A 24108-nucleotide genomic window follows, 5' to 3' on the forward strand; every position below is an offset into this window, starting at 1 on the left:
TTTATAATTAGGGATACTCTTGCTTTTCTGCTCTTTCCACACTGGAGAACCAAACGGCTGGAGATCCACTGATCACTGATCCCTTGGGGTTTCAGAGCAGCTGCTTTCTCATGTACAACTCTCATAATATAAGAGTTAAAATAGTTTTCATTCCATTGCAAAGATATATGTTTTAAAATGCTTACAGTAATGGATTTTTGACTCTATCCTTCCCTGGATGAAGTTTCTATAGTAAGCTGTCATTGTATTACAGCTGTTTTAAAGGACAGAAAAAGTAAACCACCTTCTAGGTAGTAAATGGCTAAGAATGTTGCTTTCATTATTGAAATTTTGTGTTCATAAGCATATCACATACAAGTAGTTTAAAATCAGATAGTACTAAATCAGGCTTACAGTGAAAAATAGCAGACTTTCTGGCCTCATCCTCTGCTGGCCTTTTCCCCAGCAGGACAACTTGCTGTCCTGCTCCCTGGGTCAAAAGCTTTCACTTTCTTAGCTGTTTCTTCTGGTGTTTACTCTTATATTCATAAATAAAATATATTTACTAGTATTTCTGAATAAATATATTTTATACATGTATTTACTTTCTATCCTCCAACACCTAAACTCCCATGCTTATCCATCCTCTCCTCCATTTGTCCCATTATAGAATATATCAAAAGTTTGAATTAAAGCAATGTTCAATGCTCACATTATTTTGGTTACATAGCTACTGTTTAAAATTAAATTACTTGGAATACTGTAACTTCACCTTATTTTTTATTTTTATTAATTTATCTTTTTTAGACAGAGTCTGGCTCTGTCCCCAAAGCTGGAGTGCAGTGGCATGATCTTGGCTCACTGGAACCTCTGCCTCCTGGGCTCAAGTAATTCTCCTACCTCAGCCTCCTGAGTAGCTGGGATTACAGGCATGCACCACCAAGCCTGGCTAATTTTGGTACTTTAGTAGAGATGGGGTTTCACCATGTTGGAGACTGATCTCGAACTCCTGATCTCCAGTTAATCTGCCCACCTTGGCCTCCCAAAATGTTGGGATTACAGGCGTGAGTCACCGTGCCTGGCCCACGTTCTGTTTTACATAACTTGTTATTGTCTTTATTGTAAATAATTGCCTCGTTTTCATATTGGCTATATTTTCTCTGTATCATTAGTTCTTTGCCAAAAATTTTAGCAGAATCATATAATGATTCAGAGAATGATGTAATTCATGAAATCTGTAATCTAGCATGTTATTTCCTCTTTGAAACAGTCTGTCCCTCAAATACCTTCACGTTTTCCTTTAAGGTTATGGTTTGAGATAGATGGAAGGCTGGACTCATGTTCTTGTTTGTTTTCAAGAACTCACCAAGTGAAGGGAGAATGCCCCTAAAATAGAGAAGCCAAAGACACTGTCACCCAAAAACAAACCCCAAACCACATTCCCCACCCCCACCCTACGAAAAGCACTCCCAAGTCAAGCCTCCTTTAGGAAAGCAGAATTTGAGGAAAACATCTTTTAACCTGTAATTTACCAGCCCTTGATCTTTGAGGAAGTTGAGAAGTGAATAATGCCCATGTGTTTTTCTTACTTTCCAAGGGAGAGGTTTTGGGCTTTTGGGCTTTCCTGAATTAACTTCCAGAACACCCGCACTGGAGGTCATAGTTAGAGCAGGAACTATTCTACCCAAAACCACCAGAGAGGACAAAAGCAGACATTCAAGATCCTTGTCAGCTGCCTGCTGCCCCAGGTGACTCACAGAAATAAGCTTAGAACAGCCTACTCCCCTTCAGCCCTGGAGGTGTCTCACAGTTCGTGTATTCATTATTTCCTTTCATTTGTTTCTTCTCTACTTCTTCCAGATGGGTAGACCTTGGAAGAGGATGCAAGTATTCCTAGAAGTTTCTCATTTTGGTAGCACAAATGGTCAGTTTCATGAAGTAATATGTTTATTCTTGCTTTCTTATTTCATGAAGAGTTGATTCCGTAAGACTTAGCTCATGTGTTCAAAAATAGACAGGTTGTGGCCAAACCCCACCGCATAGTGGATGGGACTTATATTTCCATCAGGTTGTGCATATTCTTTTCCACCTTGTTCTTTGGCATCTATGTTTCTGGTTGTTTTATTTCTCATTTTGGTGGAGAAATGAGGCCTCAACCTCCTGGGCTGAGGCAAGAGCCTACACTAGCTTCCTAAGAAGGGGTGCACACAGTAGACAAAATTCTGAGACTTGTATGCCAAAGAATGCCATTAGTTTACCTTTCCTCTCGATGAATCTAGGCATCTAAAGAAAAATAATTTTTCTTCAGGATGCTGATGCTAAAGGTATTTATTTTACAGTGTTCTGTATTTGTTCTTATTTTTTAAATGACCTATTCTGAGTTCTGATTGTTTTATATCATGTGTGTGCATGAGTGTGTGTGTGTTCTTTATTTGGATTTTCTAAAAGCTTTTGGCATCTTCTCTTGATTTATTTTTGTTTCTTTTTAAATTTCTAACATTTATTATATATTTTTTTCTTCTTGTGAATGTTTTTGGCCTGGCATGAGGTCTCACGTTTGTAATCCTACCACTTTGAGAGACCAAGGCAGGAGGATCCCTTGAATCCAGGAGTTTGAGACCAGCCTGGGCAACATGGCAAAACCCTTTTTCTACAAAAAGAAATATAAAAAATTAGCTAGGCATGGTGGCACGTGCCTGTAGTCCCAGTTACAAGGAAGTATGAGGTGGGAGGATCACCTGAGCCCGGGAGGTTGAGGCTGCTGAGAGCCATGACTGTGCCACTCTACTACAGCCTGGGTGACAGAGTGAGATTCTATCTTTAAAAAAAAATATTTGTGGGTATATAGTAGGTGCATATATTTATGGGGTACATGAGATATATTGATGCAGGCATGCAATGTGGAGTAAGCACATCATGGTCAATGGGGCATTGATCCCCTCCAGCATTTATCCTTTGAGTTACAAACAATCCAATGACACTCTATAAGTTATTTTAAAATGTACAGGTAGATTATTCCTGACTATAGTCACCCTATTGGGCTATAAAATAGTAGGTCTTATTCATTCTTCCTATTAGTTTTTGTACCCGTTAACCATCTCCAGCTCCTCATCAGCCCCCCCACTACCCTTCTTAGCATCTGGTAACCTTCCTTCTACTCTCTCTGTCCGTGAGTTCAATTGTTTTGATTTTCAGATCTCACAAATAAGTGAGAATGTGCAATGCTTGCCTTTCTGTGCCTGGCTTGATAGTAGACCTTGGTGTGGCTCCTTTCAGTCTGTTGTCAGAAGAAGATGCAGAGACAGGCATCTAGAGAGGAAAGAAAAGTCACATAACATGCAGGGGAGCCTGACTTCAGAAGAACTGGCTTCCCAAGCAAATTAATAGTGCAAGTGTTGAAAAAACAACAAAAACTATAAAATTTCTAAGTTTACTAAGCCTAACAGCATCTTTGTCACATGATTATTATAAATTATTATATTCACAAAAGGCTTGACTTATTTTCAGATGCCAATATAGCAAAAATCAGGCACAACATTATTTTTATTATGGAGTAAATTGTAGGAAATAGTAACACACACACACTATTTTATTCCCTATATAAACCTAAAGAGGACATGTGTGTTCTGGTTTTGCTTCAAAACTAAAAACTGATGTTCTTAAGTTCTGGAAAATTTTATTAATTTTTCTTCTTCTTCTTACCTCCACCATTGTCTTAATTCTTTTTGGAATTCCTAGAATTACTTTTTCCTACTATCTTTTCTATCCTTTTTTCTGTCTTTGTCTTTTTGTTATTCTTGCTGGAAATTTTCCTCAAATTTTGTCCAATTCATATCAACTTTTATTTTTAATTTTAAATTTTATAGCTTTTATTTTAAAATAAGAGCTTTTCTTGTTTGTTTCCTTTCCCTCCTTTTTCTATAGCAGCTGTTCTGTTTTTATACATGTAACGTTTTTATGATGCCTGCATTATCTTTCCTCTGAGCCATATTTCTTTTTTTCTTTCTTTTTTTTGAGACAGAGTCTCAGTCTGTCACCCAGGCTGGAATGCAGTGGCGAGATCTCAGCTCACTGCAAGCTCTGCCTTCCGGGTTCAAGCAGTTCTTCCTGCCTCAGCCTCCCAAGTAGCTGGGATTACAGGTGCCCACTACCACGCCCAGCTAAATTTGTATTTTTAGTAGAGACGGGATTTCGCCGTGTTGGCCAGGCTGGTCTCAAACCCCTGCCTCAGGTGATCCTCCCACCTTGGCCTCCGAAAGTGCTACTATTACAGGTATGAGCCACAGTGCCCAGCCCCATATTTCTTTAGTTTTGGTCTCAGCCTTTCATATTATATTCTGGTCTCACCCTAAACTTGCCTAATAATTTTTGGTAGTTAAAAAGTAATATTTTACTTTTAGTAAATATTACAAAAGTAATTTTGTAGTATTACTTTGTAAATATTTGTAAATTTACTTTTAGTAATTAAAAAAGTAAATAATTTGCTCTTAGTAAATATGCAAATACAAAAGTACATATTACTTTGTAAATACTTGTAAATTTACTTTTAGTAATTAAAAAAGTAAATATTTTACTTTTAGTAAATATACAAATAGTACAAGGCATTAGAAAATAGGCTGCCACCTTAACTGGGTGATCAAACTTAGCATCACCACTAATGGAACATATGGACACGATGGACTGTAAGATGAGACCCACTGAGGACTGCAAACCAAACCTAATCAGGAGGAAACGATCAGGCCAGTCCAGACTGTGGCAAATTCTACAAAGCAACTCATTTAAACTCTTCAAGTATGCTATTCATGAAATAAAATAATACATATTATTATATTATTATACATATTATAATACATATTTTAGCTGGGCACAGTAGCTCATGCCTGTAATCCCAGCACTTTGGGAGGTCAAGGTGGGTAGATCAAGAGGTCAAGAGATCGAGACCATCCTGGCCAACATGGTGAAACCCCACCTCTACTAAAAATACAAAAATTAGCCAGGCGTGGTGGCGTGCGCCTGTAGTCCCAGCTACTTGGGGGGTTGAAGTAGGAGAATCACTTGAGCCCGGGAGGCAGAGGTTTCAGTGAGCCGAGATCATGCCACTGCACTGCAGCCTGGCAACATAGTGAGACTCTGTCAAAAAAACAAAAACAAAAACATTTTATTATATATCATAAATATATGTTATAGTATATATTTAGTATATATATTGATTATTATATATTGTATAGATAAATAAGCTAGGGATATTCTATAATTAAAAGGACATCACAAGTAAATGTGATGCCTGCTTCTTGAGTGATCCAGGGACGAAGTGACTGATAAACATGATCTGGGGTAACTGATAAAGCAGCCCGCTGTGATTCTGTCGGAAGAAAGGCTTGCTTTTTGTGCTGGAGCATCGTCAGCACTTAGACGATTTGAGCTTTTCTACAACCCAACCATCTGCTTTTTATCTTTCAAAACATCTCTCCTCATATCTTATATACTATAGCCTCTCCTGTGTGTTTTTTGTGGGTTTATATTACTCTTATTATAGTTTTATGATATTACCAGAGGGAGAAATAATTTATGTCCAGTATGTCTTGTTAAATGGAAGTCAAATATATTTTTAATGATTTACTTCTTTTCTGCAGCCCCAACTTTGATCTTATACATTAAGCATAAATCTAAGCTAATTTTAATTTCTAGTCAAAAGTTCAAATGACTATCAATTCACTTTAACAAAATACATACCTCTGGTATTTGGTTTTCTGTTCCCGCATTAGTTTGCTACGGATAATGGCTTCCAGTTCCATCTATTTCCCTGCAAAGGACATGCTTTTGTTGTTGTTGTTTGTTTGTTTTGTTTTGTTTTTTTTTTTGGCTAAAAGATGAGAACTCATGGACACATACAGGAGAACAACACACACTGGGACTTTTTGAAGAATAGAGGGTAGAAGGAAGAGGGGATCAGAAAAAATAATGAATGGGTACTAGGCTTAATCCCTGGGTAATGCAACAATCTGTACAACAAACTCCCGTGAAACAAGTTTATATAACAAACCTGCACTTGTATCCCCGAACTTAAAATAAAAGTTAAAAAAAATTCTTACCAATTTAATTGCTTTTAATTAATTTTGTTGAGTAGTTTTGAGAAATCATATGTATTTATATGATAATGGTTAAAAACTTTTGTGCAGGTATGTTTGAATAACCTAGAATTTAGTACTTTGGTTAAGGTCCACCTTGGAGATTGGTGTATGCCTTAAGTTTCAATTTCCCAATTTTTAAATGCCATTAATAATAATGATAAATATTTCATGGTATTTTGAGAAATAATACACGCTAATAGCTTATGACATTAATAATTTTTATGATTTCTATAATATCTTCATAATGATCAATGATGTAATATCACTGAGAAGTATCAAAAAGTAGACATGTTTCACAAACAAATAAAAAATCAAACAAAACCAAAAAGTGGAATGTGCATTATAATGATGTAAAGTGTAAAGAAGGATGAATCAAAATTAATTACAAATAATCCTCTAAACGTTTGACCAAATCAGAATTCATATTTCTCCTTCAGATAAAATTTCTGTTTTCCGGTTGAAAGCACAGAGAAAGAAAGTGGAAATTTCAGATGTTGGAGAAAATATTTGGAATTTGTGTGACACTGGATAATACTAAATGCTCATTCTGGTAACTGCAACCTTCTTTTGTATGGTTAATATTTCTCTTTCCTAGTAAAACCTTAAGCATCACACAACAATGTATGTTTTCTTCTGCTTTTCTCCCTGATTTTGGAACAGTTTCTTAACATTGACTGAAGAAGGAATGAGTTTGGGAAGCGTTGAGGTGTGGGAGAAATTAATTGTGCCTTCAAATAAAGACTCTTAGAAAACATCCTCAGGCTAGTATTTCCAATCATCTTCAAATCTTCCTTTGAAAGAAAGTGACTGCTGAGTAATCATTTGCACTCAGAGTTTTGCAAAATATTTGAGATTTAGTTAAAGAAAAGGGGAAAGAAGAATCCAGTGCTACTGGCAACCGTGGTACCCAGACCAATGACAGCAAGTAAGTGTGTCTGTGGGTTCATCTCCACAGCCTCCAAAGGACGGAGCATCAGTGAAATGAAGAAAATAGTGCTTTTGAAGAAAGCACTATTTTAGAAGAAAAATCTTCTAACTGATAACGTGCATACACTGTTAGCATTTTTCCACAAAATAGTTTATGTCAAATACTTAGGCTAACAGCACCTGTACTGAGAAGACTCTACTCAGGTGCTTAGAAATTTTTCTACTGAAGTGTTTTTCTGCAGTGACAAAGTTCTTTCATATTCTTCCCACCTGGAAACATAATGACATATTCACAGTTTTCACCCCCAAAGTAATATTAGGTATGACACAATAGATGCCTCATTCCAGCTAAGAGTTGCTAAATAAATAAATAAGTATATCCACCTGGGAGTGACATTTATAGTGGTTTTGGGAAATGTTTCTTTGGCAGTAGAGACCTTGATAAAGCAGCTTACTGTAGCCATGATGGTGTCTTGTGTTGTGAGGTTCATAGGACCAATGAATGGGGATGAATTATGGTTCGCCTTTACAACATTTTATCCCTACTTTGCTGATATAGACCTGAAACAGTGTATCTAATTCCTTTTGGAATTCTCTAATGGAGCCTCCCTAACTCAAGCTACTATGGGATGGGTAGATCCTCCAGTGCAGCTGAAAGCCTCCTGTTGGGGCCTCATTTGTTTAGTTTGTTATCTCTTGATACTTGCTTAATTCTCTGGAATGTCTTCATAGATGTAGCTGACAGGCAATGCCGCTTAATCTTTTTTTTTTTCCTGGTTAGCCTTATAGAAAATGTTCCTTTTTTTCTGAATGATGAATGCATAAAAATTTACTAAATATAATCATTTAAAGATAGAGTAATTTAAAAGAGGCATAAACCTAAGTATATCTCCATGTAGCCTCTGCCTTTTGTTCAAAGATGTGTGTACATTCAGCGTAACATAAATGGAATATTTGTTGACGAAGGAGTAAAAATGTATTGTTAGCAGGTATTCTATGAAACAGTTGGCCAGTTAGCAACTAGTTTTCTTCAGATCTTTTCAAAGCCTGCTTGTCGTTGCTTTATCCAAAGGAGTTGATAGATGTGTATGAAGCATTCTGGCTGACCCATGGCAATTTGTGTTTGGAAGAATGAGATTTAGAGCCAGGGTTAGTACACTATGTGGATTGCCATGGGCATTATTTAGGTGTAGATAAGCTTATCTGAAATTGCATCTGGATTACCTGACTAAAGGAAAGAAAAGTAGAGACCTGCAATGGAAATAGTCATGAAATAAAGGAGTGCTAGGGGAGAGGTGGGTAACTAAATGCTAGTTTTTAAATAATGTTATATCAGACTTGAAAGATACATAGAAGATAAGACAGATCTAAGAGTTTGCTAGCAGTTGGATCAGGATTCTTGCAAGGAAGAATCTCAGTCTATCCTTTATTACTCAACCCAGAGCACAAGACTAGTTTCCACATTTTATAAATATAGAGTCTTTTTTGGAGACTGTGAAATGTGGATACAATGTTTTATTTCTCATTACTGTTTACCGGTTCATTATGACCTTGGCCTGTATACATTTTCAGGTTAAGTGAACAGAGGTTAAAGGAGGCAAACTGAGAGTATTTAATCAAAGTTTACTTTAATTCCTATATTTGTAGTTTGTCTTATCTCCCCATCAATAATCAAAATATCATTTATTGTATGTATTACAAAATGTTCTAAGTGCTTTATACGCCTAATATTAGTATGGTTATTTCACACAAATTTTATGACGTCAAATTTCTTTTTCTTTTTTCTTTTTTTTTTTTTATAGATTTGGAGGTACAAGTGCAGTTTCGTTTCATGTTATATTGCATAATGGTGAAGTGTGGGCTTTTATTATAACCATCCCCAGAGCAGCGTACATTGTACCCATTGGGTAATTTCTCATCTCTCACCCCCTCCCACCTGTTTGCATCTCCAGTGTCTATTTTTCCACTCTCAATGATCATGTGTACACATTATTTTGCTACCACTTATAAGTGAGAGCATGTTGTATTTGACTTTATATTTTTGAGCTAGTTCACCTAAATAATGATCTCCAGTTCCATCTGTGTTGCCACAGAAGACCCGATTTCTTTCTTTTTGGTGACTGAGTAATAGTTCATGATCTATATACATATATACCACATTTTCCTTATCGCACCCTCCACCGATGGACACATAGGCGGATTCTATATCTTTGCCATTGTGAATAGTGCTGCAATAAACATTTGGGTGCAGGTATCTTTTATAGAAACTTTTATCACCTCTATTTAACAGCTAAGGAATCTGAGGCTCAGAGCTAGTAAGTGGTGGGTGTGGGATTCAAACCCAGGGAGTCCAATGCCAGAGTCTTAACTACTTCACCAGAATCAGAGAGAAGGGGAGCCATTTTATTATTCTTGATTTCAAATAAGTGGTAGTTTACAGATAGTACTGCGTACCCATTATATGCTCCACACATAATAATGCTAAATAGTTCTTTTGTTGCATCCCTATTCAGGATGGGGGTTAGGTGAGCCCTCCTCTCCCAGTATTCCTCATCCCTAGAAATAGGCACTAAATAGTTCCCAGATCACAGTTTATAACTATTGCTATGGAAAATGAATTGAACGAATCACGTGCTTACCTTCAGCGCTAATATTCTAAATCACCTTAGATTAATGCCAGTAAATATCAAGACACTTAAAAGGTGCATTTGATGTAAATAATTACATTGACAAGTTCATAAATAGCAGCACAACTATGAATTCCATGTAGGAGCAGAATATAAAATAAAATGAAATGATGATCTAGATAGACAGACAACAGACAGATAGGTAGATAGATAGATAGACAGATAGGAGAGAGAGAGATTAGATGGATAGGTATATAGTTTCAACTATAAGCAAAGGCCAAAATGAGTACCTCAGAAAGGCAGATTTAAGGACCACTAAGGTTTTAAATTGCATCATTCTGTAAATTGGAGAATATTATCACTTACAGTACTGTTGCAAATTTCAGGTAAGTTAATATTCCTGAATGTTCTTGGCACAGCATAAATGCTCAATATATTCAATTATCACACTCTTTTCCTTCCATCCCTGCCCTGACACATGATAGATCATTTCTTAAAATATACTGCAACATGTATCAAATAATATTTCTACTGCTCAGTTTTCTGGGAGAAATAGTGTTTAGTTAATTTCTAGGTTTTGTTGAGACTTTACAAAATATATTTCATAAATGTGCTCTTTTCCTTTCAGAAAGAAATGTATAATTTTATTCACAACATTGCAACAACTTTCCTAACTTGCATACTTCATTTTTCTAGTGTTTCATAAAAATTCTAAATTTAATCATACAATTTTTTTTTTTTTTTTTAACAAGCAAATTTTATTAAAGGAAAATTTTGCATGGTTTACTTTTCACCAGTCTGTTCTGGCATGCTTCTAATGATGTCAGAGTCACCTGGATCAATGATAGCCAGTGTGCACACTCTGTAGTATTTTCCGCATGCTGTGCCCAGTTCAATATTATTTCCACTGTAGTGATGGACACCAGTTTTAGCCAACATTGCATAGTACTCTATTTCAGATTTCCTCAAAGCTGGGCAGTTGTTAGCAAGAATGACCAATTTCGCTTTGCCTTGTCTGATCATCTTCAGAGTCTGCTTGTACCCCAGGACGTACTTCCCACTTTTCATAACGAGTTGGAGCCTAGAGTTGATCGACTCCAGCGACTTTTTCGTCTTCTTTGCGGCCACCATCTTCCTGCCTCAGGTGCGGGACGGCCCCCAAGCAAGAGCAGCCGCTAAGATGGCCGGGGAGCGAGAAAGTAATCATACAATATTTTAAAATAAGATATTGAGCAAGAAAAGACAGCATCTATTGTATTTTTTAAATGAATCTTATGGTTTTTATTTTATTATTTCAATTACTATTACTAAATTATTAATTATAGGTTAGAATTATAAAGCATTATCAAAGATACAATAGATTGCAATTGCAGTTTGCTTGATTAGGCAATTATTAAAAAATGGACGTTTTTTCTGTGTCAACAATGAAGTCAGTTAAAATGCTTTGTGGAACTAATATGCTAATAGCAATGCTGCAGAATTAAAAGTTGCATTATAATTACACAAACATTTTGCTAAAGTTTGGAAATTATTTCTTTATTGGGGTTCTATTAGTTTTGGAGACTATTTTGTGTGTGTGTGTGTGTGTGCATGTGTGTATAAATATCCTGCAAAATGTAGACCTTTCCTCTTAGATCAGTACTAGCATGCTAAATATTTTATGTTTTAAATATGTATTAGGTAACTGAAACAAAGAAAAAAGGTTTTTATTTGCTTAGAGTGATAACAATAATACTTAACTTGTAAAATATTCCTTTGATACATTCGTAAATAAGAAAATATGCTTTCTAATTCTTATCTGAGAAACAGCAATCTACTTTTTAGAAGCTTATACATTATTGCATCCTTTGATTAATACAGTACATTTTTTCGCACAATTTATAATGAACTTCCCATAATCTTGCCTTTGAAACTGTATTTGACCTCCATTATTTTACTTTCCAATTAGAATGAAGAGATGGACTAATACTTGTAGTTCACTGTAGAGGCCTCATGCTCTCTGAAAATTTCAGACCCAGTGGCTTTAATAGCATTTTAAACTGATTCTGGGTCCATTTTCTCTTGATTGACATATCTACTTCCACATATAATGGTAAATGCCTTGACTTTTCAGTTCCTTGTAAGTAGATTGGTTTGCAGATTTACATAAACACATTTCCCAGAGACCACATTTACCACATTTGCTCATGACAGCAATGATCCTTGGTCATTTCACATGCTGTAGTTACATGCCATTCAGGAGGCTATTGTTGACTGCCTGTTATTTCTCCTGCCTAGATGTCATTCAAATGGTTTTTTGTTATTTTAATGTCTATGAATTTGTACATTAAGGTCAATTAACCTAACAGGGCCACACAGTGAATCAGGTTCAAAGGAAAGTTGCAGATATTACTTGTGGAAGTTACCATGGAAGATGATGAGGAAGGAGTTGTTATGACTGACCTATGGAGTTAAACATATTTGTTTTTCCAATTATCTCTACTCTTTATGTTTCCAATAGTTTAAATGATTTTGAAACGAAGTTTTTCAAAATATCTGGAAATACACACCCCTCCAAATTTACACCCAATACCAGTTTACATTACTTTAGACATGCCAGTGTGTAAGTAGGAATAATCCATTGTTATACAAGCCCCAAAAGAGAAAGAACAAAATTTGAGGGAAGATTAGAATAACTAAGATATTTTATATAGAACTATGTCAATATTAATTTTGGATACCAAAATTTTACAGACTTTTTTTTTTTGACATGGTCTTGCTTTGTTGGACAGGCTGGAGTGCAGTGGTGTGATCTCGTTTTACTGCTGCCTCAAACTCCTGGGCTCAAGCGATTCTCCCACCTCAGCCTCCCCAGTAGCTGGGACTGCGGGCACACACCACCACACCCAACTAATTTTTGCATTTTTTGTAGAAAGCGTTTCACCGTGTTGCCCAGGATGGTCCTGAACTCCTGGGCTCAAGCGATCCGCCTGCCTCAGCCTTCCAAAGTGCCGTGCAGTGTAGGAATTATAGTTGTGAGCACCTTTACCCAGCCTCAAAATTTTTGTCTTTTTTTTTTTTTAGCATACTAGTGTATTAGTTCATTCTCCCACTGCTAATTTGTAAAGTAAAGAAGTTTAATTGACTCACAGTTCCACAGGGCTGGGAAGGCCTCAGGAAACTTACACTCATGGTGGAAGGGGAAACAAGCATGTTCTTCTCATGGAGGCAAGAAGAAGAATGTGAGCAGAGTGAAGGGGGAAGCCCCTTATAAAACCATCAGATCTCATGCGAACTTACTATCATGCGAATAGTATGGGGGAAATCCCCGATTACCTCCCACTGGGTCCCTCCCACAACACGTGGAGATTATGGGAACTACAATTCAAGATGAGATTCGGGTGGGGACACATCCAAACGACATCAACCAGAATCTTGTATTGCATGTTTTTCTGAATTTTAAATCATGAAGCTATACACTGCTTTGATAAACATCTAGTAGGTGAGAAGTAGCTCATCTCTGGAGTAAGACTAAACTGGGTCTGACTATGTTTTATATTCTCTGGACTTTGAAATATGTCTCTTGATATTAAACTAGTTAGGTCTCTCTGCTTACTCTAAAATATATATATATATATATATATATATATATATATATTTGGCCTGTAAAAGTTTAAGGCCCACCAGGGCAGGGAGAGGCTGGAAATCAATACTTTTCTTCTGAATTTAAAATTTTAGAAAACATTTCTTTTTGAAATACTTAATATTTAATAAAAAATATGGATTTCTATTTTCTATCCTGTCATAATAACATATGTAGGTAGATTGGCCTTGAACTTTCTTTTTCGTCTACTAAATATAAATGTTTTTACTCATTTGTTTGCTGATAGTTATTTTTGTATAACAGAATATATTTTTTTTCTTTAAGAACTTTTTAATGGACAAAGTTATATATATTTATATTATATATATATACACACACACATATATTTGTGGTATACCACATTGTGTTTTAATATGTTTACATTGTCGAATGGATAAATAAAGCTAATTGTCATATGCATTAGCTCACATAATATTTTTTGGATAATGAGAACACTTTCTTAGTAATTTTCAAATATGCATTTTTATTAACTGTAATTACTATAATATACAATCAATGTCTTGAGCTTATTCCCACTGTGACTGAAATTTTGTATCCCTTGAGTAACATCGCCCCCAAACCTCATCCCTTCCATCCAGTCTCTGGTATACAGCATTCTACTCTATGATTCTCTTAGTTTGACCCTATTATGACTCCACTTATACATGAGATCTTTGTATTTGTATTTCTGTGCCAGACTTATTTCACCTAACATGATGATCTCCAGCTTCATCGATGTATTTGCAAATGACATAAATTACTTCTTTTTAAGTCTGAAGATTATTCCACTGTGTATATATACCATATTTTCTCCATCTGTTTATTTGTTGATGGACACTTAGGTTAATTCTAAAAGTTACCTGTTTTAAATACGCTGATGAACATAGGTGTGCAGATATAGCTTCAACATACTGAGGTCAGTTTCTTTGACTATATACCTAGAAGTGTGATTGCTGTACCATATGGTAGTTCTATTTTTATTTTTTAAAGACTCCATATTATTTACTGTAAAAGCTGTAGTAATTTATATTCTTATAAACAGTGTACGGGGCTCTCCCCTTGCCACGTTCCTGCAACACTTGTTTTCATCTTAATTCTATTATTTCTACTTCAGGTTCCTTAACTAAGAAGAGAAATAAATTTTGCTCGTTGCTTATTTTGAGATGGTCCTACAATTATTATACTAATTTTGTTTAAATAGCATGGTTTATAACACTCATGGAGTCTTTCTGGGAAAACAGAACTAGGTGGTTAACTGCGGTTCCAGGAAAGACTAGAAGAAAAAGTCCAGTTTTAATAAGAGAACCCTCTTCCCTGGGCTAGGTATGGTTCCTGAGGCAAACCTCCCTCCCTCCCTGTCTCCTACCATAGCGAACAACAATTTCCTCCATCTGTACTGTTCCATCATGCTATGAGTGACTCTTAACTATTCACGGAAACTTCTGAAAGTAAAATCCTGAATTTGTGCAATGAGTTAACTGGAGAAAACTATTCTAGTAAAAAAAAATATGAAAAAAAGGAGGCTGGGAAGCAGCAAAACTTCTTGGAATTACCATTTTCTTCACTAATATGTATTGTCCTCGACCTTGTTTCTGCTATGGTAAAATATATTCAGGTGGAGTAACTAGACAGGCATAAGAACTGGATGCAAAAGAAAGCATGGATAGTCATCACATTCAAGTTGTTTTAGTAATCTCTTATCAGCAAAAGAACTGAGAAGTAAGGCTGTCACATAATTAGATAGTGAAAGTTAGTGAGAGAAGGAACAGGCTGTGATCTTCGGAAAGGAAATTTCTATTTTTGCAGAATTGCTGAGAATAGTGAGTAAAAGTCCCATAAGACATACCAAGTGAGAGTCTGGGGTTGTTTTCTTTAGGCCCATGAGATAACTAGCTTTGAATGAGAAGTTAACAATGTAATCATTATGTGTGCCTAGAATCAGCTTTTTAATTATTAGTTGTTGATTGTGCCCTGGGAAAGCTTAGCAGGAAATTGAAAAATGAGTTAATGGTAAATACGGAGTTGCAGAGACTGACAACTTTGGAAACTCTGGGCACATGCACCTGAATAACCTTGCAGGAGTGACCTGAAAATTCTTGGATTAGTAAGGAAATTCTCTCTTTACAGAAGATGGCATGCAGATTATTAAAAACTGAGAATCTTTTTGGAATCAATGGCAAACCCAAACTCACCCAATCTATGTCATAATTTTAGTGACTTGGTATTGCTTGATGGTAATTACTAACAAGCAAACCAGAAAGTCTTCCAGAACACATTTAAGAAGTCAGGTAAAGGGCTATAAATGAAGAACAAACAGCACTATTTAAATTTCATTGCACACGTAGGACTATGAAAAATACTACTTTGTAGTTTTCTTGAGTCTATGTAACTTTCCTAATGTTTTCTATACATACTCCCCACCGCTCAGCTAACAGCTGGAAATCACTTTGTAGAATAAAAGGGCAGGGGATTGTATTTATTTCCAAGACAGTAGGGCAGACAGAGGCTAAAAATCAGCATCTCATTTTTCAGTCAATATGGCCAAAGACTAGGCAAGTAACAGAGCTGGTGGCAGAGAAAAATAAAAAAATAAAAATAAAAATAAGTAGATTAGGGAGAAATGGAAAAGAACAAAGGCAGCTAGGGCAGGTCAATGAACTTGACAGAGAGGAGGCTTCTATGTTCCCTCATTTTTGCCCCTGGCACAATATTTTGTGATTTGACATTTATTTGATACCCCATCAATCTGTTCCTTGGAACACTTGTAGTGTGGCTGATTTTGTAGAGTAGCGCATGCTTATTTCTCACATATATAAATTGTGTGTTCAAATAGTATCTTTATGGTTTACCTTCTGATGAATGGGTTCTGAGGATATTTTGCTTATCGTGATGAATAATTTACATCTGCCTCGTGTGTTTTGCATTTTCCTTTGGCTTCAATTTCATTCCATGAAATGTTGCAAGATATGTTCTCTCGTTTACGTGGATGTGAATTTCTTCTCAGTAAAAAGCAATCTGGGCAAATCAGTGTAATTTATTAGCTATTTTTCTTAAAAATCTCCTCCAACAAAACTTTATTACATCACTGCCAAGTAACATCTCCAGCCTGTTTTATGCAAAAAAAAATTTCATATCCTGATTGGTCACAGTGTAAGGTTGGTATTTAAGAAATATATTTCTTATATTTATAGCTATAATGTAAAAAGCACAAAACACAAAATATGAAAATGTGTTTTATTTTCAACTAAGGGCATGAAATAAATATAACTATTATAAGTATTATATGTAGAGATGAATTTCCCTCAGAAGTTGAAGATCTTCCATAAATGTTCATATATAATGATATTTTATACAATTTACATTGCGCAACTGTACCACTTATATTCTTAATAGATGAGTGTGTGTTCATTTCATATTGTTAATATCTGCAATAAACCTTCAAATTACCAACTATTTTATTGATACTGTGTTTTGTAGCGCACCATCAATGTGTGAATTCTTAACTTGTGCTTCAGCTATTTCTTATGTATTTGAGCTAAAGTACTATCTACACTTTGCATGTCAATTTTTAAGTCTGTATTTTTGTCAATACAATAGAGATCAGAGAGAATCTCTCCTGCTTGGTTCAGGGACCAGAAACACAGTAGGTTCTATCCAGAGTCATCAGTAGCCATGGTCCTTTTTATTGTTCTAAAATAAAATGTAAAACCGTAAGAATAGCTTAATCATACCACAGATGAACTTGTGTTACAAAAGAAATTATTTACAGTAACACTCTAACTATGTCTACCTGCTGAAAAAGGAAGTAAGCAAATAATTATAACACAAAGTGATAAGTCTTTAAGTACAGTATATTGGGAGATATTCGAATTGTTTCTGCAGAATTTGAAAAAGTTCCTTAGATATAACTAGGTTTCTATTTGTTAGCCTATATAAACACAAAAATAAGAGAAAGAAGTGTAAGTGGTAAAATAGTTAGACTTGCTGACTACATCAAAATGTTTTATTTAAAACTTTGGCAGATTTAATAATAAATTTCAGTGAAGTTTTTATAGATCTAAACCTTCCAGTTGAATTCTTGACTTTGAATAACTTAATCAAATACTGCTCTGGATCGCATAATTATAATCTACACTTGTAAAATTGCATTTTTGTACTTTTGTCTTATTTGAATCATTAAAGTAATTCTTTATTATTTGTTACACTATACATTGTAATTAATGACCTGGTCACACCCTCACTTATATATATTTGTATGTCTTATGGAAGCTTTCACACAAAATGTTGAGATTTTAATGAATTCTAATTGATACTCAAACTTGTCATCTTCATTCTATATGCATTTCGTAATTTTTGGTAAGGGTATGACTACAGAGGTTAGCCAATTCACATCAATTTTTAAATTATATACTTTTTCAAAAACTACAATCTACTCAGTGTTACTAATTATGAAAATCATAAAATAATATCCATGAAATGACTTGAGTGATAATCCAGTAATTATCGATAGTCACTTGCTATCATGCTTGAATGACATAGTTATAACTTAGACTAACAAAGTTTGAGTCATTTGATGAATGGGTGGCTTCCTTTTATTTTATTACAATTACGAAACTTGTTAATAATTTATAGAATTTGTATAATACTAGGTTTACATTTATTTTCTGTTGTGATTTTGTTCGTTTGTAATAAAACTATGGAACACCCTATTTGAGATAATGTGAATTCACTATTTTTATTTTTGATCAGTTTCTAATTAGTATATTTACTTTTGGGGGGAAAGTTGACCAATAATTAGCTGAAATATTGCCTTTAGCCCTAATAAAATACATTTGGAAAACAAATGTTACCTTAAAATAACAATAACAACAATAGCAACAGAAACCTTCACATAATAAGAACCCAAATGAGAAGTTTAAATCTAGTTTAAACTCTACTTAATAAACAGCAATAATATAACACTATTGGACAAAAGAAAACATTAAAAACCTCTCCAAACATAGGTCTGGAACAGAGACTAGCACTGTATCCACGGGGATAGTCATGAATTTCCAGTTTCGCTGTACTAAGATTCAGTCAGAACTTTGACTTAAAGAACAAAGAACATAGCTTCTTGGTTTTAGTGACTTGGAAATAAGAAGATTAAAGATGAATACTCACTGAAGAGCTCTTTCTTTCTCACTCTTTTCTGCATCAGTGGATTTCAAGGAGTTGTGGAGTGAGTTATGCTGAAGCAGATGGGGATGCAGAGAAGCCAGTAGCAGATGGGCACATCCAGGTTACACTGCATGGTTGGGCTGCAGACCATGGCCTGGGGTGGAATGGAGAAATCTGTAGACATCCTTTTGAGTTGTGCCTTTTAGCAGGCATAGCATCCCCAGCAACATCCTCAATGCTGTCTCCGCAGTTCAAGCTTAGTTTCTCAATTAGACTACTGTAATAACCTCCTAACTGATTTCTCCACCTCATTTTTTTCCTCCTCCAATCCAATTTCAAATGATCCGTCATGGTGATGGTTTTGAAGTGCAAATCAGCTTGCCACAATAAGTTATCCATTGGTCTGAGAAAAAAAAAAACATTCTGGAGTAACTACAAAGGCCTGCAGGATCTGCAACCTGCATGCCTGTGGAGCCTTGATTTTACTGCTCAGCCATCCCTTCCTTCCCCATCCCTTCTCATTTGCATCACTCCAGCCCACTCGCCATGTTTCTTCCTTCTTCATCCTTCTGCTGGAGTTGGCCTTGGGCTTCAAAGCCTCCCAAACTTCTGTACTTAGTTAATTTTTATTCATCTGTCACATCTCATCTCAAACTTCATTTCCCTGAGCAGTTCCCCTCCATTCCACATTAGTTCTGATCTTCTATTGTAGCTTTTAGGATGCCCTGTACATTGTCATATTTGTAATGACATATTTATCAATGATTAGGTGATATGTCTTTCTAAGTATAGTTGCTGGCCTCTGAGAACATGGCTTAGCTCATGACCAAATCTGAGCCAGTCAGAGACTTCCTTCAAGATATTTGGAATTGGAAGTAAAAAGGAAATATATTTCCCATCTGGTGTACGAAGCTGACAAGGATAAATGCAAAGTTGGAGGTAAGAGAAGTGGAGATGGTCTAATGAACCTTGTGGTTGTCCCTGAAGCCACCTGCAGCTCTGTCCTGATGGTCATTTAGGTTGTAAGTCAATAAATATCCTACTTTTATTTCTAAGTTTGTTGACTTGGGTCTCTCTCACTGGCAAGAATAACAACCCTGACTGAAAGTATCCTTATGTTATGAAACTGTAACTTCCATGAGGGCTAGAATCTTGCCTGCTTTGCTCAGCGATGTTGATACCTAACAAAAATTTGTTAAATGAATACATGTTATGCAATAATCAATTCATTTTAAGTTTTCTGAGAGATATAGCCTATCATCACACTTTAATTTGATGTGATCTGAAAAGAATTTTTCTGAGATATGTAAGGGCCACTGAATTTAAAGATAACATTAGACTTAGGTATTATTTCTCTGTGAATTTCTAAAATTATGCATACAGAGAGAACATGGTTAAGAAAACAAATACGTAACAGCTAAGACAAATTAAACTGGTGAGTGAATTTTTTTGATACTTAGAAAAATCAGATTTTAAATTTGTGTTTGAAACAAATATTCAGAATTATCGGGACAGGTTGCTACAGGGATTTTAATCTGATTCCTTCACCAAAATCATTTTAACATTTAGCTATAAGATATACAAATCATATTTACACCTACTGGGTTTTTTAAAAAAAGTTTAACTTTTTCAGGACAGAATGGGGCCAGTACAATCAGACTTATATAAGAAATCCCCAAATAACCTTCTTTTGTCATGATGACAACTGGGGGCAAATAATATTTAAAGCATGAGTGAGTAGTTGGAGGAGTATTTGACAGTTTCTGTGAGGAACCATTGACTGAAAACAGTGATCAACCCACTAGATCTTTTAAAGTAAATTTAAATGAGCAAATCACAGTTCCTGTCACTGAGAATGACAGTACTAATTGTCAAAGTGTGGACCAGAGGTTCAGAGCTAAGTGGATGTTTAGTTATATATTAATAGAAAAATGCTTCCTAATTAAGATATACTTGAAAGTTCTCTGTCTCTCATCTCTATAGCCTATATTTAAATATCCTGACTCTTCATAAATATGTAGTGGTGACCTTAGGACAGGGCCCTGTTTAGCAAATATCTTTTTAAATCAGAATCCACAAATTCTATTTTTTAACAAAATGTTTTATTGCATGATTCTCCTTAGGTTTTAAAAACATACACGCACATTTAATGATAAACCAGTGATTTAAAAAGGCATGTGAACTGCTTCTCTTCAGACAATGGTTGAGGATCTTTGAACATGACACTTAATATATTCCTATCTAGGACAGTCACGGAACTGGACTTTTCTTTCTTCCTCATGTGGTTTATTAAAACAATAAATCAAAGCACACAGAATAAGGAGCTGAGATCTTGAGAGGTTGAGCTGCAGAAAAGCTGAGATATTGGCAAGGCTTAATCGTTGAAGCACCCAGTCAAAGACTCAGTCAGAAGAGGAGGTGGAGGGGAACAGCCAGGAGGCCAAAGGGGTTTCAGGTTTGGGCTGAACCTGGTATCACACAGAAGGGACTACGCCTCCTCTGGGGACTGCCTTGAATCTACGTCGCAGAACCTTGGTATCAGAGTAAGGTACTGGAAAAACCAGAGCAGCCGCTCTAATGGTTCCAGGCTAGCATCCTTAGATCTGAAGGGTGGTGGCTACACATGCATAGAATATGGAAAGCAGCCAGGTGAAGGCATCTTCCATTGGCTCTCATCATTCCAGTGTATGTTTTTCATTGCATCATTTATGTCAGAAGTGTTTGAAAAAAGCTCTTACAAAGTTAGGCCTTATTTTCATAGATCACTTTCTAAGTAAACATGGTCTAAATTATAAGATGCAAGGTTTGATCAATAGCATGCCTGCACTGGGTGCTAAAATAGTGCCTGGGGTACTTGATGGCAGAGCACAGCAGTAATGTGAAGAAGGCTATAGAACGAAGCAACAGTAGACACAGAATAAAACTGTACTTTTCTGATTTTGCCCAAGATTTTCATTAAAAAGAGTCAGGACAAAATGGATAGCTTTATTATTTCCAGGAATACCAAAATAATTGGTATTTATGCTTAATTTCTAGTTGTTTTGTGTCTTGTGGAAAAAGCATAATCAGTTAAATATGGTCAAATAATTTAAAATGTGGAGATAAGTATAGTGAGAATCATCATTACATAATTTGGTAGTTGGTGTCATGTTGTTACTACTGTGTTGGTTCTATATTGAGCAAACATGCACGTCTCATGAAATGTGCGATTTTACCAACTCAAAATATAAATATCTTAAGACAGGACACATTACATTCACTGTTATAGTGTATTACTATTTATAATGTGAGTTATAATCTTGTGTAATCATTTTGGTGTGCCACGGCTATGCAAGCTTTGATTGAGGAGAGAACTGCAGATAATGAACTCAGCTGGTACAGAAAACCAGTACAGACAACCTCTTCCAAGAAGCTGCTGGGATAGTCATCAATGCAGAAACTTCATTTGCCTCCTAATCATCTACTGCCATTTCCCCAGAAGCTCAGAAATGCGTGACTTCACATGGTCAATGAACATTGAATATACAGTTGACTCTTGAACAACCTGGTTATGAGCTGCATGGTTCACGCTAATGTGGATCTTCTTCTGCCTCTGCCACTGCCGAGACAGCAAGACCAAGCCTTCCTCTTTCCACTCCTCCCCAGTCTGCTTAATGTGAAGATGACAAGGATGAAGACTTTCATGATGATTCACTTTCACGTAATCAATAGAATTTTTTTCATTTCCTTAATAGTATTTTCTTTCTTTTAGCTTATGTTATTGTAATAATACAGTACATAATACTTATAAAGTAAAAAAACATGTTAATAGACTATTATCAATAAGGCTTCTGGCCAACAGTAGGCCATTAGTAGTTATGTTTTGGGAGAGTCAAAAGTTGCATGCAGATTTTTACCTGTATGGGGAGTCAGAACCACAACCCCCATCTTGTTCAAAGGTCAACTGTACCTGGAAAAATGTCACACAAATTTTCTAAAATAGATGAATAAAAAGTTGAAGCACATTAATTGCTTCAAGCAAAATTAACCACTAAAAATAAGCAATCCATGGCACTTTATAGAGACTATTAACAGAATACATTAATAAAAATAGGACTTTTCTTTCCTTAAGGACGATTTAGTAAAATGAACTGGTTGCAAAACATGTACACAACAAGCAGCACTTATACATTCTTTAGCACAAAAGGAACTGTCTCAGAGACCTCTTCAAATTCTTAAGGCAAATTTGAAAAGTTGACAATTTCCTTGAAGGTGAACAACTAATAGAGTCAAGAAAAGAGAGGGTCCTTGCACTCATCTGGGCCTGGAATCAAATCCACACCCAATTCACATGCCTTCATTGGTCAACTTAGCTTCAGAACCCAGCCTTCTCATCTAGAGAACAGACACAGCGATGACTATGTATATAATAATCTCATCTAATCCTTGCAATGATCCTACAAATTAGAATATTGTAGGTGTTTGTTTTTGTATTTTACTCTATATTTTCTTACCCATGATAAATAAATTACGTTGTACATCACAACTCTACTTGGGGAATGTAAATAAATTCCATGAAGTCATTCAAGAGGTCCTTTTAATTTTGAGCCAATCAGTGTTTCTTCTCCAGAAAAATCAATACAGTATTAAATATCTAAAGGTATAAGTCATTTTGCAAGGCAAATAAGATTATACCTTTTATAATTTATGATTTAAAAAACCATTACTTAAAACAAATCACTTGAAATCACCTAAAAACTAGCCAATCACTTAAAAAGAAAACAAATTTTAAATAGAGTTTTAGTAGCCATTAAGTAATCTTTAAGCATAAATTAGAAATGTTTATTCGTTGGAAATGCTTATCCATATAGCACAGGATAAGTAAGTGATTACATAATTCAAGAAGTAAAGCAAAAAACATTCAACTAATTAGAATTTTTGAACATCTTGTCCTTTAAATGTCAGATATGTCAATATGATAAATGATATATAAAACACCTATCACAAAATTGGATAATAAGAATATTTAAATGTTAAATTTGTTAGCTTTTCTAATTTTCTCACCTTCCCAAAGGTAAAATTATGCTTATATTCAAGATTAATCACTGCCTCCTCCTCCCCAAAGACTTTCTACCCTTCCACTAAGATTTTTTATTCCTAATACAAAGCCAAAAAGCCTTTATAGAAAACACTCTTCGAAAACCACCTGGGTCAGGGTAATAGAGAAGAAATAGTAATGCACCAGAAATTATCGTTCTAAATTCTTTACATCCTCGACATTTACAACTTCAAGGTCTCAGTAGTATGAAAGCAGGGCAGTGGGGTGGATACAACGACTTTCAAGGTCCTTCTGATTTGGTCTTTCTGTGTGTCGTCTGTGCTCTGTAATGATGACTTAGAACACCCCATAAGTGAGAAGGTTGGGGCTAGACAGAACCTAACAATCAAGGACCTGGCGTATTTGCAGTAAAGTGTCTATTCCAACTCCTCTCACTTTTCTCTCTTGTCTCTATTCTGGACTTTCCCGTATTTATTTTGATGCTAATATTCAGAGTGATGTTGATGTCATCACGAATGCCATTCCCTAGAGCGAGCTTGGGCAAATTACTCTCTGTGAGCCAAATTCTTTCAACCTTCTGTTTTTGGAAATAAAGTTGCACTGGAACCCAACCATACCCAATTGTGT

General features: G+C 35.5%; 2 protein-coding genes across 3 annotated transcripts in view; one reads left to right on the top strand and one right to left on the bottom strand.

Moving 5' to 3' along the window:
- CNTNAP2 (contactin associated protein 2) overlaps positions 1-24108 on the top strand; it is a 2251282-nt gene that overhangs the window by 252518 nt on the left and 1974656 nt on the right. The window lies entirely within an intron of this gene.
- LOC111525595 (60S ribosomal protein L30) lies at positions 10394-10861 on the bottom strand. Its single transcript, XM_023191028.2, has one exon. It carries the CDS (start codon positions 10793-10795, stop codon positions 10448-10450), a length of 348 nt encoding a protein of 115 aa, XP_023046796.1. The 5' UTR covers positions 10796-10861; the 3' UTR covers positions 10394-10447.

The sequence above is a fragment of the Piliocolobus tephrosceles genome, chromosome 8 (genome assembly GCF_002776525.5).
Source record: "Piliocolobus tephrosceles isolate RC106 chromosome 8, ASM277652v3, whole genome shotgun sequence".
NCBI lineage: Eukaryota > Metazoa > Chordata > Mammalia > Primates > Cercopithecidae > Piliocolobus > Piliocolobus tephrosceles.

Bases quoted from the DNA above. Each gene is read 5' to 3' on its own strand.
- LOC111525595 (XM_023191028.2), bottom strand. From the start codon at position 10,795: ATGGTGGCCGCAAAGAAGACGAAAAAGTCGCTGGAGTCGATCAACTCT.